Raw genomic sequence first — 18346 nt, forward strand, 5'->3', positions numbered from 1 at the left:
TGTCCATAGACGAAGAATGGATAGAGAAAGTGCAGTATATATATACAATGGAGTATTATTCAGGCGTAAAAAGAAGGAAATCCTTTCATTTGTAACAACATGGATAGACCTTGAGAGCATTATGCTAACTGAAATAGACAGAGAAAGATAAATACTATATGATATCACTTATATGTGGAATCTTAAAAAACAAAACATAACTAAATTCACAGAGAAGGGGATTAGATTTATGGTTACGAGATGCAGGGTTTGGGGAGATGGGGAACTGGATGAAGGTGGTCAAAAGGCACAAACATCCAGTTATAAGACAAGTACTAGGGATGTAATGTATAACATGATGACTATCATTAACACTACTGTATGGTACATTTGAAAGTTGTTAAGAGAGTAAATCCTAAGAGTTCTCATCACAAGGAAAAAACCTTTTTTTTCTTTGTCTTTCTTTTTCTTAATCTATATGAGATGATGGATGTTAACTAAACTTATTGTGGTTATCATTTTACAATGTATGTAAGTCAAATCATGCTGTACAACTTAAACTTATACAGTGCTGTCAATTATATCTCAATAAAATTGGAAAAAGAACCTGGAAGAAAGAACATTAGGAGTGGTTTAATACAAGGAGGTATTATTCCTCTTTTACTAAAACAGTAGGATAAAGGTAAATATGTATGCTACAATCGCAGGTGAAGTGAAAGCCACTTAGTCATTTCTTTGACAAACATTTGTCAAAAACAGAAAATTTTCAAAGCACTATGCTCAAATAAAGGAAAGACAAATAGACATAACCCCAGCCCTTGAGGAACTTGAAATATAATGGGGCACAGAGTGACATAACTATTTTAATATAAGAGCAAAATACTATGAGAATACTTATATACAGTCAGCTCACCTTTGCAAGACAAAAGATATGTGAAGTTTTCCATAGGTGGAGAAAGGAAGAAAGGAATTAAATGCAGGAAACAAAGTGAACAAATGCACAGAGGTCTGAAATTGAAATTGTATGTTACCTAGGCATGTTGCAGAGTGATTAGGGAGCAGGATTTGGAATCATGCAAAATAAACCTAGATTTGAATTCTAAGCCATTCTATTTTTTTTATTATGTGATCCTGAATAAATAAGCTAACCTCTATAAAAATGGAAATAATAATAAGTATTGTTTATAGAACTGTTATAAGGATTAAATTATATATAAGTAGGATACTCAGCACAGTGAGCTGTCATATAGAAAGAAAAAAAAAGTATTTGTCATTTTAAAGTGTGAGTCAATTCACTTTGTAAATTCCAAAACACTATACAAATATAAGGCATTATTTTTTTTCTGAAACATGATCAATAGCTAAAAAACACATCCAAATACATAAGCACTTTATAATATATGAAATAATATTTCTCAAATATTTATATCTGAAAGCGCTCCTACTCTTAAAGTATACTTATATTTATACGTCTTTAATATTTAAACAAGGGAATATGCTAAATACTTCTGAAAAAAAAGCTAATGGGGAAAATTATATTTTTAATCCTTACTCAAATTTATCCTATTATTTTCTAATATGACATGTTTATAAAAACTTAAGTTACACCTAAAACTTAAAATTAGTTACTTTATCTATAATGCCACAAAACCTACTTTTTCTTCTCTTTCTATTTCAAGTTGTTTCTTAGCAGACCGAAGTTCATTTTTGAGATTGGATAGTTCAGTCTCCTAAAGAAAAAGGAATATGAAGCTTATAAGTGCATCCATATATTTCTTAAGACAATAAAAATGCAAACTAGTGTTTCAAAAAAAATTTAGCTTTATACAGAAATAAATTCACTCATGAAATATATACACTTTTTAAAAGCCTACTGATATGAAGGCTCCTAGTTGAATATAACTGAAGATTTCATTTAGACAAATTTTGTATAGTTTGCTCAAAAGAAATGTTTAACACTATGTATACCTCTCCTTCTCATTCTCTCCCAATCTATCTCACTCCTCCTTTCCCAACCTCAATCAGAGCTCAAAACTTATTCGTAACTGGAGTTTATAACTTTTCATTTGAAAAACAGAGTTCATTTTACCATTTCAAAAAAAGATTAGAAAACCACCTACCTATAAGATCTATAACATCCCTTTCATATTTATGATTATTTGATTCTATAGTTCAAAATTATGGTTTTATTTATTATTCTTTACTACCAGCCATGCTGACATGAAAATTGGCTTCTACTGCTATTTGTTCTCACCAAAGATGCTTTCACTGATGACTGTTCTTGTTCTTTGCTCTTATAAAGTCCTAATTCTGAGTCTCTTTCTTCAACAATTTTATCATATTGGTGCTATATTAAAAAGAGAAACCATTTTAGGTATATTAGAAGCCCAAAAGATTACGTTTTAATATGACTGGTATCCTTATGCATTTAATATTTATAAAAAATGATGTTTATGAATTCAGTAATACATATTTGAGCTATTTTTAAATTGTTTCAACTACATTTTTAAATTCTAACAATAAAAGCAATGAAACATAGATAACTGTCTTGGAAATAACCCAAGAGCAAGAAATAATTTTTTAAATTAGAGACACTGAATTTCATAATTTATAAAAAGGCTAGAAACATAGGACCTCTTCGAAAAACGGCTGATTCCAGATCTTGTGCAGGGAATACAAAATGAGTCTTGAACATTTTGTCATAACAGAAAGCAAGAAAGCTGTCACAGATTATTAGGGTCAAATCAAAGGGACCTGCCAACCAGTTCGAAGAGGCTCCCACTGGCCAAAGTTGGGACAATTTAAGTGTCAACAAGGATCAAAACTGTACTGGATTAAGACATACCAAATATGCTTAAATCTATGAGTTCACAATATTACTTAAAATATTTTTTAAAATCCTCATTGGTTACTTCATAATAATATCCTAGCAACAACTTATAAAGATTAATTGGTAGGTATAGCCCACTTCCTCTCCAAATCTTGAAGAGTATAGGGCTTAATTCCCTAAGAGAATGATTACTTTCAAACAACAATAAAAAATAGAGCACATTCACAAACACAACAAACATTGTCTTTCATCTATTTATTATTGTTTAGCCTAGTATGTGTTAGACACAGGTAGAGAATAAAAATATTATATTTATACAGTTATATTTATTTAAATACATATCCTGGGTATGTATTTAAATAAATACAAGGTGGAAAAGTCTATAAGAGACTACTATGAAAATTGAGGAAAAGAGTGATTACGCCTATCCATCAAGACAATAAGGAGAGACTTCCTCAAGGAAGTGACACCCAGGCTCAGCTTCATGTGGCTAAGACTTGAACTTGGAGAAATGAGAGATCAAGAGTATTCCAGCTATAATTAGTCATTGTTGCATAGACAATAATTTTCACTGACAAATCAGAATGCTATATTTTACCATTTTTATGCATAAATATGGCTCCAATTAATAATTTTCATTACACAACAGGAAAAAAATTACCTTATGTTTTTCCATAAGTGCTACCATTTCAGCTATTTTATGTTGACATCGTATATCAATTTCTTTCTGTAATTTTACTGCTTCATCGGCTATTACTTTTGCTTTCTCAACCTATCAAATAAATTTAAAGTTTTTTAAAATTAATGCACAAAAAACAAATTTAACTTAAATGTTAAATTTAAGTTAAAATGCAGAAATCAAACACCAGGAAATTAGGAAAGCCAAGTAGAAAATAAATTATTGTTTTGGTTTATTTTAGTTAGGGTCTTCTACCAAGTGAGATGACAGTATAACACTGTAAAGATCATTTAATCTTTTCAAAATGATTATATACTACCCAAAACTCAAATACTTAGAATAACAATGATACTTTTAGCTTCTATTAAAAAAACTAATTATCCTTAGTATAAATTTATTAAATCTTCTAAAGAATCATAATGTTAAAAGTAAGAATTATTACTTTTCTCTTAAAATGCAAACATACAAATATAGGGTTTTAGTATAACAACTTCTCAAACATATTTAGTTTTTCCTACCTGTCCCAAAAGATTTTCTTCTAATAGCTTTTTGTCCTCAATTTCTTTCTGATAGCTGTCAGTCTTTTCTTTAAATTTTTGTTTGGCACCTTCTAGTTCTAACTCTAATTTACTGACCTTTGAATAAAGAAAACAGCATGAACATTAATAAATTGTTTGGATTACTTGAAAATATTCTGTATTCATTTTGTGGTTTTGTGACTCTAAAAAGATGATTTATTCATAGATATTATAGTTGGATCGTTTTACTTACAGTTTTCATATGGTGAGATGTGCTTTATTTTTCACAATATCTATCTTTTTGCCTAAAATACATATTTAGTCTTGACAAGTAATATTTTAAAAGCAGCCATATTTTTATTTTTAATGAATTTTTCAACAATATTTATTTAGTCTCAGTTTGCTGTTTTATTACAGTAAGTAACTATTCCATTTGGACAGAACACACATGCGATTCAAAGAAAAACCATTAAAAAAAAAAGCTTTATTGAGGTATAACATATGCAAAAAAACTACACATGTTTAATGTATACAGTGTGATGAGATTGGACAAATGCATACACCCATGAAATCATCGCCAAAATCAAGGTAATAGACATATCCATCACCTTCAAAAGTTTCCTTCTGTCCCGTTTTTTTTGTCATAGGAACACTTACATGAGACTACTCTCTTAACAAATTTTTTTTTAATTTTGTGCATATTTATTCCTTCTAATAGATAGTGTTCAGGTTCTTTTTAACTGATGCCTAGTTCTTCCTATCCTCCTAACCCTGATACATTTTTTAAATGTTTTTTTATGTGGTAAAAGTCACATGATATAAAACATACTATTTTAACCATATTTAACTGTACGGTTCAATGGCATTAAGTACATTCACATTGTTGTGCAACTCTCACCATCATCCACCTCCCGAATATTTCACCTTCCTAAACTGAAACTCTGCCCCCTTTAAACATTAACTCCCCATTCTCCCTCCCCACCCCCTCTACCCCCCAGCCCCTGGCATCTACCAATGTACTTTCTGACTCTATGAATTTGACTATTCTAGGTACCTCGTATAAGTGGAATCAAACAGTACTTGTCTGCACGTAATGTATACTGGAATGTATTTTTAAGGCTAACTTAATATATGTCCTGCAAACAGATTGTACCTTCTTTTTTTTCTCCCCTGTGCTATACATTAGGTACTCACCAGCCAACTGCTTCATACCTAGTAGTGTACATACGTCAGTCCCAATCTCCCATTCCACCCCACCCTTCTCTTAGTGTCCATACATTTGTCCTCTACAACTGTGTCTCTATTTCTGCTTTGCAAATAGGTTCATTTGCACCATTTTTCTAAATTCCACATACAAGCGTTAATATACGACATTCGTTTTTCTCTTTCTAACTTACTTCACTCTGTATGACAGTTTCTAGGTCCATCTACACCTCTGTGAATGGCACAACTTCATTTCTTTTTATGGCTGAGTAATATTCCATTGTACCACATCTTCTTTATCCATTCCTCTGTTGATGGACACTTAGGTTGCTTCCACGACCTGGCTATTGTAAATAGTGCTGCAATGCACACTAGGGTGCATGCATCTTTTGGAATTATGGTTTTCTCTGGGTATATGCCCAGTAGTGGGATTGCTGGGTCATATAGTAGTTCTATTTTTAGTTTTTTAAGGAACCTCTATACTGTTCTCCATAGTGGCTGTATCAATTTACATTCCAACCAACGGTGTAAAAGGGTTCCCTTTTCTCCACACCCTCTTCAGCATTTATTTTTTGTAGATTTTTTTATGATGGACATTCTGACCAGTGTGAGGTGATACCTCATGGTAGTTTTGATTTGCATTTCTCTAATAATTAGTGATGTTGAGCAGCTTTTCATGTGCCTCTTGGCCATCTGTATGTTTTCTTTGGAGAAAAGCCTATTTAGGTCTTCTGCCCACTTTTGATTGGGTTGTTTGTCTGGATAGTGAGCTGCATGAGCTATTTGTATATTTTGGAGATTAATCCCTTGTCAGTTGCTTCATTTGCAAATATTTTCTCCCATTCTGAGGGTTGTCTTTTTGTCTTGTTTATGGTTCCCTTTGCTGCGCAAAAGCTTTTAAGTTTAACTAGGTCCCATTTGTTTATTTTTGTTTTAATTTTCATTATTCTAGAAGGTGCGTCCAAAAAGATCTTGCTGTGATTTATGTCAAAGAGTGTTCTGCCTATGTTTTCCTCTAAGAGTTTTAAAGTGTCTGGCCTTACATTTAGGTCTTTAATCCATTTTGAGTTATTTTTTGTGTATGGTGTTAGGGAGTGTTCTAATTTCATTGTTTTACATGTAGCTGTCCCGTTTTCCCAGCACCACTTATTGAAGAGGCTGTCTTTTCTCCATTGTATATTCTTGCCTCCTTTTTCATAGATTAGTTGACCACAGGTGTGTGGGTTTATCTCTGGGCTTTCTATCCTGTTCCATTTATCTATATTACTGTTTTTGTGCCAGTACCATACTGTCTTGATTACTGTAGTTTTGTAGTACAGTCTGAAGTCAGGGAGTCTGATTCCTCCAGCTCCATTTTTCTTTCTCAAGATTGCTTTGGCTATTCAGGGTCCTTTGTTTCCATACAAATTGTAAAAATTTTTGTTCTATTTCTGTGAAAAACGCCATTGGTAATTTGATAGGGATTGCATTGAAACTGTAGATTGCTTTAAGTAAACAATACAGAATTGTTGACTACAGGCACTATGTAGTACAGCAGATCTCTAGAACTACTTTATCTTGCATAACTGAAACCTACACAAATTGAAGAACAACTCCCCATTTCCCCCTCTCCCCTAGTCCCTGGTATTTACTTTTCTAATTTCTGCTTCTATGTGTTTGACTATTTTAGGTATCATGCGGTATTTGTTCTTCAGTGACTGGCTTTTGTTGCTGAATTGTAAGTATTCTTTACATATTCTGGATATTAGATCATTACTAAATAATGATTTGCAAATATTTTTTCCAATTCTGTGGTTTGTCTTTTCACTCCCTTGATAGAGTCCTTTCATCCTTTGATAGTGTCCTCTTGAATATTATCAATAGAGTGAAAAGATTCATTGCAATCTCTACCCAAATTCCAACTGCCTTTTGTCGGAACAAATTGATCCTAAAGTTTACAAGGAATTCCCAGGGACCCTGGATAGCCAAAACAATCTTGAAAAAGAACAATGTTGAAGGACACATAATCCCCAATTTTAAAACTCACTACAAAGCTACAGTAATCAAAACAGCATGGTACTGACATAAGGTAAACATATGGATCAATGGAATAGAATAGGAAGTCCAGAAATAAAGCCATACAACTATCATCAACTTAGAATGACAAGACAATTCAATGGAGAAAGAACAGTTTCTAACAAATGTTGTTAAGACAAATAATAAGCACATGGAAAAGAATGAAGTTGGACTCTTACCTCATATCACATTACAAAAATAACTCAAAATAGATTAAAGATCTACATGTAATAGCTAAAACCAAAAACTCTTAGAAGGAAATAGGAGTCAAAATTCGTGACAATAGATTTGGCAATAGATCCTTAGATATGACACTAAAAACACAAGCAACTAAAGAAAAACAGTTAAAATGGATTCCATTAAAAAGCATACTCAGTATTACTGAGATTAATTTTCTATAAAGAATCAACACCTTCAAGTCCTATTTTTTCCATATATTTTATACAAATATTTACTAATATAATAATTATCAAAAGAAAGAGGACCTTGGGACTTCCCGGGTGGTCCAGTGTTAAGAATCCGTCTACCAGTGCAGGGGACGTGGGTTCGACCCCTGGTCAGAGAACTAAGATCCCACATGCCTCAGGGCAACTAAGCCTGTGCACTGCAACTATTGAGCACATGGACCGCAACTGGAGAGCCCACATACTGCAACTACAGAGCCCACGTGCTCTAGAGCCCGCACACCGCAACAACAGATCCCGTGTGCCGCAGCTGAGACCTGATGCAGCCAAAAATAAAATAAATAAATAATAAAATAAATAATAAAATAAATATTTAAAAAAAGAGGACCTTTAATTAGCACCCACTCTCCAGAATCACTTATGGCATTAGGACTGAATTAGAATTGAGGAGTGGGTAGAGGACAGTGACAGGAATTGGGGAAGGGAGGCATGGGTAATTTAATAATGAAACAGACTGTATTCTGTACCCATGGAAGAACCACCAACTTTATTTTTCTTAATATTTATTTATTTATTTATTTGGCTGCGCCGGGTCATAGTTGCAGCATGTGGGATCTTCATTGCTGCATGCGGGATCTTTTAGTTGAGGCGTGAGGAACCTTTAGTTGTGGCACATGGGTCCTTTAGTTGCAGCATGCAGGATCTTTAGTTGTAGCATGCGAACTCTTAGTTGTGGCATGTGGGATCTAGTTTCCTGACTAGGGATCAAACCGGCCCCCCTGCATTGGGAGCACAGAGTCTTAGCCACTGGACCGTCAGGGAAGTCCCACAATCACCAACTTTAAAACACAGAACATTATCAATGTTGACAAAGGCTTCTGAATGCCTCTGTTCATTAGTTTCCCCTTCTGCTCCCTCAAGTGTAACAAAGATTCTTAATATTCATGAGTCCCTTCCCCTTTTTTATAGCTTTACTGCATAATGATATATCAGTATTTCAGAGTTTTTTGTTTCAGACTCTATATAAATGTTTTCTTAGTATGTATATTTTTCTGTCTTGCATTTTCACTCAGCAGTAGGTTTTACATATTCATGTGTGTACAGTTCCTTCATTTTCTCTGCAGAGCAGTGTTCCATTGTATGAATATACCATGGTTTACTTATGTACTCAACTGTTCACAGACACTGAATTGTTTCCAACTTGGAGATAATACACACGATAATGGTGTGACTGTTCTCAAAAACATTGTCTCCTGGTACAAATGTATAAATTTCTCTATATCCAGATCTGAAATTGCAGGTTGCATGTTCAACTTTACAAGATAACGACATTGTTTTCCAAAGTACATGTACCAATTTAAACTCCCAGCAACAGTGTGTGAATATGTATATCAATTTGGAGAGAACCAGCATTTTCACATAAATGGTATATTGTTAAAATTACATTTTCTAATAGCTTGTTGCAGATGTTTAAGACTAGTAATTTTTTCTGTGTAATGATTATATATCTATCAACCTTACTAAACAACTCAATACTTTATTAACTCATCTGGAGATTCTTATAGATTTTCTACAAATGCAACTCCAATCTAAAACCATCTGAGTCTGAAGTTTGTTTTGTTGAAAGATTTTAAACTGCTGATCCAATCTCCTTAATAGGACTATTCAGGTTAATTATTCTTTTTGAGATTGTTTTGGTTAATCTACTTCACTTTATATTTTTTATATCTTTCAAATATATTGGCATAATAATGTTCATAGTAAAGGTATTAACTTCAGACCTTCATTAAAAAAAACACATGTTGTAATTTCTAGATTAATAGAATTGTGGTTAGAGGACATATTCTGTATGATTTCAAGCCTTTGAATTCTGTGGCCCTATACATGATCATTTTTGTTAACTATCTGAGTGTTATTGAAAAATATGTTTCCTTCACTTTTTGATCTAAAAATGTCCTTATTTCTCCAACGTAAAAGAGAGACATGTTGTGGACATAATTCAAGGTTGTTCTTTTCTCTGTACTTGAGAATACTGTTTCACTGATTTCTAACTTCCACTGTTGCTTGCTAAGATGTCCACGGTAAATCTCTTGTCATTCTTTCATTGGTGATCTCTCATTTCTCTCTAGCTACTTTTAAGACCTATGTGTGTCTAACATTCTGTAGTTTTACTATACTAAGTCTAGTTCTGGATTTATTCTAACTTTTCCTTCTAGGTATCCATCAGTCTTCCTATATCTATGAATTCATGTATTTCATCAATTCTAAACATTCTTAGTATTTATTGCCTCTCCCCAATTCACTCTATTCTTTCCTTCTTCCTGGGCAATATAAAACCCTTATAAAAACAAATTCATTAAAATATGTGACAATAATAAGAGTATGATAGCATATAAGTTAGACATGAGAGAGAAAGGAGATTATGTATTCTGAAGCTAAAATGTACCAGTAAAAAGGACAAAAATTATGAACTCCAGCTGTATGTTGTTCATAAGAGACACATCTAAAACAAAGATATAGAAAGCACAATAGTAAATAGGTTGTTAAAAATACCATGCTTAACACAACATTGTAAATCAACTATACTCCAATAAAAATTTTAAATAAATAAATAAAACCCTGCAAACACTAAACACTAAGAAGAAAACTGGTATAGTTATAACAATAAAAAAGAAGAATTATTCTCTAAGGCAAGAAAACACTATTACATAGATAAAGTGAGTGTCTTTAAAGTGGAAAAAAAGTTCTATTATGTATAGAATATACAGAATATATATAGAATATATATTAAGTATATATATAAAGTTCCACATTGTATAATAAAAAATTATGTATATTATAGTATGTACCTAATAACATGGTATTGAAAGAAAAATTGACAGAACTGCAAGGAAGAATAGAAATCCACAATCATCAAGTGAGATTTTTTAACACATCAATCTCATTCAAGTAATAAAACATGAAGAAAAAAGAAGTAAAGATATAGAATCAATAAATATGCAGAAGTTTAAAGAATATGACTATAATCTTGACCAAATGGAACACTTCACCCAACAACTGTAGAACAACAATGTAGAATACACATTATTTTCAGGTATATGGGTGTGTTTATAAAAAGTAACCCTATATTGGGCCATCAAGCAAATGTCAATAAATTCCAAAGTACTGAAGTCATACCAGAGTGTGTTCTCTAATTACAATGTGCTTATGATAGAAATCAATTCCAAAAACATAACATGCCGTTAAGCTCAGAAACTGAGAAATATAGGAAGGTATTGAACAAAACAATACTAATTTAATATATATCTAAACCTACGAGACACAACTACAACAAGCTTAGAAGGAAATACATTGCCTTAAAATGTGTACACTGGAAAGACTGAAAATTAATTATCAAAGAATTAATATCAAATTGGAAAAAGAACATAATGAAAAAACAATAAAAGGAGGAGAAAATAATAAAGAACAGAAATTAATGAAACAAAAACAAGCACCCTACAGAGAAGATAAAAAAATCCAAAGTTGTGTTTTTTTAAAACTTCCAAAATTGATAAATGCCTGGTAAGACTGACCAAGAATAACAAAAGGCATAAATAACCAGCATCAGGACTGAAAAGAGGACAATACTATACATGCTACAATTTTCAAAATATAGAAAATGTAGATTAACAGGGCAAAATCCCCCCAAAATATTATTTACTAAAATTGAAAGAAATAGTAGGATACAAAATGAACATACAGATATCTGTTGCATGTCTAAACACTAACAATGAACAAGCAGAAAGAAAAATTTTTTTTAAATCCCATTTGAAATTGCAAAAAAAAAAGAATAAAATACCTAAGAATAATCTAAATAAAGAGGGAAAGACCTGTACTCAGAAAACTATAAGACACAGATGAAAGAAATTGAAGTCGCCACAGAAAAAATGGGAAAATATACTAAGCTCAGGGATTGGAAGAATTAATACTGTTAAAATGACCATACTACCTAAGGCAATCTACAGATTCAGTGCAATCCCTATCAAAATACCAATGGCATTTTTCACCAAACTACAACAAATAATTTTAAAATTTGTATGGAAACATGAAAGATCCCAGATAGCTAAAATAATCTTGAGAAAGAACAGCAAAGCAGGAGGTATCACACTCCCTGACTTCAACACTGTACTACAAAGTGACAGTAACCAAAGGAGCTGGCACAAAAACAGACACATAGATCAATGGAACAGAATAGAGAGTCCAGAAATAAACCTATGCTTATATGGTCAATTAATCTACAACAAAAGAAGAACACACAATGAGGAAAAGACAGCCTCTTCATAAATTGTGTCAAGAAAACTGGACAGCTACATGCAAAAGAATCAAATTGGACTACTTTCTCACACCATATACAAAAATAAACAAAATAGATTAAAGACTTAAATGCAAGACCTGAAACCATAAACCTCCTAGGAGAAAACATAGGCGGTATGCTCTTTGACATTGATCTTATCAATATTTTTTTTTGGATATGTCTTCTCAGGCAAGGGTAACAAAAGCAAAACTTAAACAAATGGGAATCAAAATAAAAACTTTTGCATAGAGAAGGAAACTATCAACAAAATGAAAAAGCACTCTACTGAATGGGAAAAAATATTTCTAACAATATATCTGATAAGGGATTAACATCCAAAATATACAAAGAACTCATACAACTCAACATCAAAAAAAACAAGCAACTCGATTAAAAAATGGACAGAAGACCTGAATAGACATTTTTCCAAAACAGACATGCAGAAGGTCAACAGGCAGATGAAAAGATGCTTAACATCACTAATCATCAGGGAAATGCAAATCAAAACCACAATGAGGTGGGGAGGAGTCAAGATGGCAGAGTAGGAGGACATGGAGTTCACCTCTCCCAACAAATACATCCACAAATGGAACAATTCTCACAGAGCACCTGCTAAACACTAGCAGAGGACCTCGGACACCTAAAAGGACAAGAAAGATTCCTGCATAACTCAGTAGGACGAAAGAAAGGAAAAAAAGAGGAAGTGGGATGGGACCAGTGCCCCTGGTGGGGAGCTGAAGAAGAGGAGAGGTTCCTGCACCCAGGGAAGCCCCTCACCAGTGGGGAAATCAGCTGGGACACAAGGGGAACTTCAGGGGCTCGAAGGAGAGCACAGCAACCAGTCTGTGGCAGGCAGCACAGAGTGAGACCTACACAGATGGTCCATGCCACAGCCCTGCAAGCCCCAGCCTCAGACATGTGTCTGCCACTGCAGGCGGGGGCTGGGTGCTGGAACATGGGGCTTGGAGAGCAGACCCAGGGAGAGGTCTGCTGTTGGCTGCAAGGAGACAGCCTGAAGGGACGGGAGTGAGGAACTCCGCAACTGGGAACGTTCGTGGAAGAAGTCTGGGGCACCATAAAAGCGAAGCATCGTTGTTGAGTGGCACATGAAGGGCGGGGCTGTCATTGCAGCCTCTTTCCCCACGTGCTGGCCCTTGCCTCCGTGGGCATTAGGAGGAGCTCCCGCCTGAGCGGACTTGCATGCCCTGGTCATCGCCTCAGCTCCCCCCAACCTGTCTGGGTGGGCTCACATACCCAAATCGCCACCCCAGCCCCCTCTCACCAGGGCAGGCTCATGTACTCTGGGGCAGCCTCGGGAGCAGACACCGGTGGGTGACCCACATGCAGATGTGGAGCTGAAACCAAAGCTGAGCCCCAGGGGTTGTGTGACTAAGGAAGAAGAGCTGAAATCTCTCCTTGAGGCTGTGCAAACCAGAGATTTACACCCCCGTTGCCAGCTTTGTAAATTCAGCACCTGTGGAACATTTGAACGGACAATGAGTGCTCCCGCAGATGAGACAGGTCTAGCTTTAGCAGGTGGAGGGTTTGTGGGCACATACACGCAGGAGTTAGGCTAGGCCAGAGTCTGAGCAGCCTCCATAGCTCCAACAGTGGGTCCAGGTGCACGATTACTGCAGTCCTTGGACCTGACTTCAGTAGGTCTGCGGTGGCGGCCTGGTGAAAACAATGCCTAAGAGACACCAGGGCCAATCAATTGCCGGCATACCCACAGTTAAGGTGGGCCACGAGCACTGCCAACAAAAATGTAATTTGTGAGCCCACACAATGGGTAAAAGGTGACACAACAGAGCACGCTCACAGGTGAACAGTTTCAGAGGAGTAATATTTAGCGGCATCTCTCCCAGTGGGAATGCTCCAATCCTGCCTACCTAGCACTGCAGATCAGAAACACAGCTCCAAAACAGATCTGGGGGCCTCTACTCCAAGAACTAGGGAGCAAACCCTGCCCCTGACAGGGCTGTGACAATCACAGAGCAAAGGGGAGGCCTCACTCAATATCCAGTGCAGGCTCTGGTCACCACAACCTCCTATCAAGGGGATAATGGCCAGCATACACTAGGAAACAGGTGGCAGACATCCATACTAAAAACAGCCCTCAAACCAAAAAATATTAAACACACAGAGACTACACAAGGACGTTCCCACATAAAAATAGCCCTCCAACACAGTGTGAGGTTCTGGCATCGGGAGGAAGAACCACCAGAGCATTTGGCTTTGAAGGCCAGTGGGGCTTGAGTGCGGGAGCCCAACAGAGCTGAGGGATACAGAGACTCCATTCTTAGAGGGCGCACACAGGGTCTCATATGCACTGGGACCCAGCACAAAGCAGTATCTCCATAGGAAGCTGGGCTAGACCTACCTAGGGGTCTTGGAAGGTCTCCTGGGGAGGCACGGGTCAGCTGTAGCTCACTTGGAAGCAAGGACACTGGTTGCGGAGGCCTCAGGGAATATTGATCAGCATAAGCACTCCTGGAAGTTCCCATTTCAGCACCAAGACCCAGCCCCACAAACAGCATGCAGGCTCCAGCGCTGGAACATCTCAGGCCAAACAACCAGCAGGATAGGATACAACACCACCCATCAGTAGACAGGCTGCCTAAAGGAGTACTGAGCTCACAGCCACCTCAAAACATATCCCTTGACACAGTCCTGCCCACCAGAGGGACAAGACCCAGCTCCACCCACCAGAGGGCAGGCACCAGTCCCTCCCACCAGGAAGCCTCCACAAGGCCCCGGACCAAACTCTTCCACCAAGGGGCAGACACCAGAAGCAAGAGGAACTACGATCCTGCAGCCTGCGGAAAGGAGACCACAAACACAGAAAGTTAGACAAAATGAGATGACAGAGAAATATGTTTCAGATGAAGGAAAAAGATAAAAACCCACAAGAACAACTAAATGAAGAGGACATAGGCAACCTACATGAAAAAGAATTCCGCGTAACAATAGTAAAGATGATTCAAAATCTCAGAAAAAGAATGGAGGCACAGACCAAGAAGATACAAGAAATGTTTAACAAAGAGCTACAAGATTTAAAGAACAGAGATGAACATACAACAAATGAAATGAAAAACACACTAGAAGGAACCAATAGCAGAATAACTGAGGCAGAAGAATGAACAAGTGAGCTGGAACACAGAATGGTGGAAATCACCGCCACAGAACAGAATAAAGAAAAAAGAATTTGAGGACAGTCTCAGAGACCTCTGGGACAACATTAAATGTACGAACATTTGCATTACAGGGGTCCCAGAAGGAGAAGAGAAAGAGAAAGGGCCTGAGAAAATATTTGAAGAAACTATAGTCAAAACTTTCCCTAATAGGAGAAAGGAAACACTCACTCAAGGCCAGGAAGCACAGAGAGTCCTATACAGGATAAACCCAAGGAGGAACATGCCAAAACACATATTAATCAGACTGAAAAAAATTAAATACCAAGAAAAAAATATTAAAAGCAAAAAGAAAAAAGTGACAAATAATATACAAGGAAAACCCCATAAGGTTATCAGTTGATTTTTCAGCAGAAACTCTGTAGGCCAGAAGGGAGTGGCAGAATATATTTAAAGTGATGAAAGGGAAAAACCTACAACCAAGAATACTTTACCCAGCAAGGCTCTCATTCAGATTCCAGGGAGAAATCAAAAGCTTTACAGATAAGCAAAAGCTAAGAGAATTCAGCACTACCAAACCAGCCTTACAAAAAATGCTAAAAGAACTTCTCTAGGTGGGGGGAAAAAAAGAGGCCACAACTAGAAACAAGAAAATCACAAATGGGAAAACTCACTGGTAAAGGCAAACATACAGTAAAAGTAAAAATTCATCCACATACAAATATATCAAAACCAGCAACCGTGAGGAGAGTACAAAAGCAGGAAATGGGAAATGCATTTGAAATTAAGATACCAGCAACTTAAACCAACCTTGTATATATAAAGATTGCTATATCAACCATAAAAAGAAATGAAATGGAGGTATTTGTAATGAGGTGGATGGAGTTAGAGTCTGTCATACAGAGTGAAGTAAGTCAGAAAGAGAAAAACAAATACAGTATGCTAACACATATATATGGAACCTAAGGAAAAAAAAAAAAAAAAAGGTCATGAAGAACCTAGTGGCAAGATGGGAATAAAGACACAGACCTACTAGAGAATGGACTTGAGGATATGGGGAGGGGGAGGGGTGAGATGTGACAGGGTGAGAGAGTGTCATGGACATATATACACTACCAAATGTAAAATAGATAGCTAGTGGGAAGCAGCCGCATAGCACAGGGAGATCAGCTCGGTGCTTTGTGACCACCTAGAGGGGTGGGATAGGGAGGGTGGGAGGGAGGGAGATGCAAGAGGGAAGAGATATGGGAACATATGTATATGTATAACTGATTCACTTCGTTATAAAGCAGAAACTAACACACCATTGTAAAGCAATTATACTTCAATAAAGATGTTTAAAAAAAAAAAAAAGATTGCTATATCAAAACCTCATGGGAACTGCAAATAAAAAACAATAGAATCACACACAAAGAAGAAAAACCAACCCAAACACAACACTAAAAGATAGTCATCAAATCACAAGAGAAGAGAACAAAAGAGGAAGGGAAGAAAAAACACCTACAAAAACAAATCCAAAACAATTAAGAAAATGGCAAGGGCTTCCCTGGTGGCGCAGTGGTTGAGAATCTGCCTGCCGATGCAGGGGACACGGGTTCGAGCCCTGGTCTGGGAAGATCCCACATGCCGCGGAGCAACTAGGCCCATGAGCCACAACTACTGAGCCTGCGTGTCTGGAGTCTGTGCTCCGCAACAAGAGAGGCCACGATAGTGAGGGGCCAGCGCATCGCCATGAAGAGTGGCTCCCGCTTGCCGCAACTGGAGAAAGCCCTCGCACAGAAACGAAGACCCAACACAGCCAAAATAAATAAATAAATAAATAAATAAATAATAATTTAAAAAATGAATATCTGCTTATAAAAAAAAAAAGAAAATGGCAATAAGAACATACATACCAATAATTACCTTAATTGTAAATAGATTAAATGCTCTAACCAAAAGATGCAGACTGGCTGAAAGAATTTTAAAAAGACCCATATATATGCTAGAAGAGACCCACTTTAGATCTACGGACACATACAGACTGAAAGTGAGGGGATGGAAAAAGGTATTCCATAAAAATAGAAATCAAAAGAAATCTGGAGTAGCAACACTCATATCAGACAAAACAGACTTTAAAATAATGACCGTTAAAAGAGACAAAGAAGGACACTACATAATGACCAAAGGATAAATCCAAGAAGATATAACAATTGTAAACATTTATGCACCCAATATAGGAGCACCTTAATACATAAGGCAAATGCTAACAGCTGTAAAAGGGGAAATCGACAGTAACACAATAATAGTAGGGGACTTTAAACACCCCACTTTCACCAATGGACAGATCATCCAAAGTGAAAATGAATAAGGAAACACAAGCTTTAAATGACACATTAAACAAGGTGGACTTAATTGATATTTATAGGACATTCCACCTAAAAACAACAAAATACACTTTCTTCTCAAGTGCTCATGGAACAATTCTGAAGGATAGATCATATTTTGGGTCACAAATCAAGCCTTGGAAAATTTAAGAAAATTGAAATCATATCAACTATCTTTTCCGACCACAAGGCTATGAGACTAGATATCAATTACAGGAAAAAGTCTGTAAAAAATACAAACACATGGAGGATAAACAATACAGCACTAAATAACCAAGAGATCACTGAAGAAATCAAAGAGGAAATCAAAAAATACCTAGAAACAAATGACAATGAAAACACGATGCCCCAAAACCTATGGGATGCAGCAAAAGCAGTTCTAAGAGGGAAGTTTATAGGAATACAATCCTACCTCAAGAAACAAGAAATATCTCAAATAAAACCTAACCTTACACCTAAAGCAATTAGAGAAAGAAGAAAAAAAAAACTAAAGTTAGCAGAAGGAAAGAAATCATAAAGATCGGATCAGAAATAAATGAAAAAGAAATGAAGGAAACAATAGATAAGATCAATAAAACTAAAAGCTGGTTCTTTGAGAAGATAAACAAAATTGATAAACCATTAGCCAGACTCACCAAGAAAAAAAGGGAGAAGACTCAAATCAACAGAATTAGAAATGAAAAAGGAGAAGTAACAACTGACACTGCAAAAATACAAAGGATCATGAGAGATTACTACAAGCAACTATATGCCAATAAAATGGACAACCTGTAAGAAATGGACAAATTCTTAGAAAAGCACAACCTTCTGAGACTGAACCAGGAAGAAATAAAAAATATAAACAGACC

General features: G+C 36.0%; 1 protein-coding gene across 2 annotated transcripts in view; it reads right to left on the reverse strand.

Annotated features, from left to right (window-relative positions):
- SYCP1 (synaptonemal complex protein 1) overlaps positions 1–18346 on the reverse strand; it is a 164667-nt gene that overhangs the window by 26595 nt on the left and 119726 nt on the right. The window contains exons 23-26 of one of the 2 annotated variants that reach the window (XM_061186136.1): positions 4007–4123; positions 3471–3581; positions 2234–2326; positions 1635–1709 (exon numbers count right to left, since the gene is read on the reverse strand). In XM_061186136.1, coding sequence (XP_061042119.1) covers positions 1635–1709; positions 2234–2326; positions 3471–3581; positions 4007–4123 — 396 coding nt within the window. The remainder of the gene's footprint in view (positions 1–1634; positions 1710–2233; positions 2327–3470; positions 3582–4006; positions 4124–18346) is intronic. The other variant, XM_061186137.1, reaches the window with a different exon arrangement.

The sequence above is a fragment of the Eubalaena glacialis genome, chromosome 3 (assembly GCF_028564815.1).
Source record: "Eubalaena glacialis isolate mEubGla1 chromosome 3, mEubGla1.1.hap2.+ XY, whole genome shotgun sequence".
NCBI lineage: Eukaryota > Metazoa > Chordata > Mammalia > Artiodactyla > Balaenidae > Eubalaena > Eubalaena glacialis.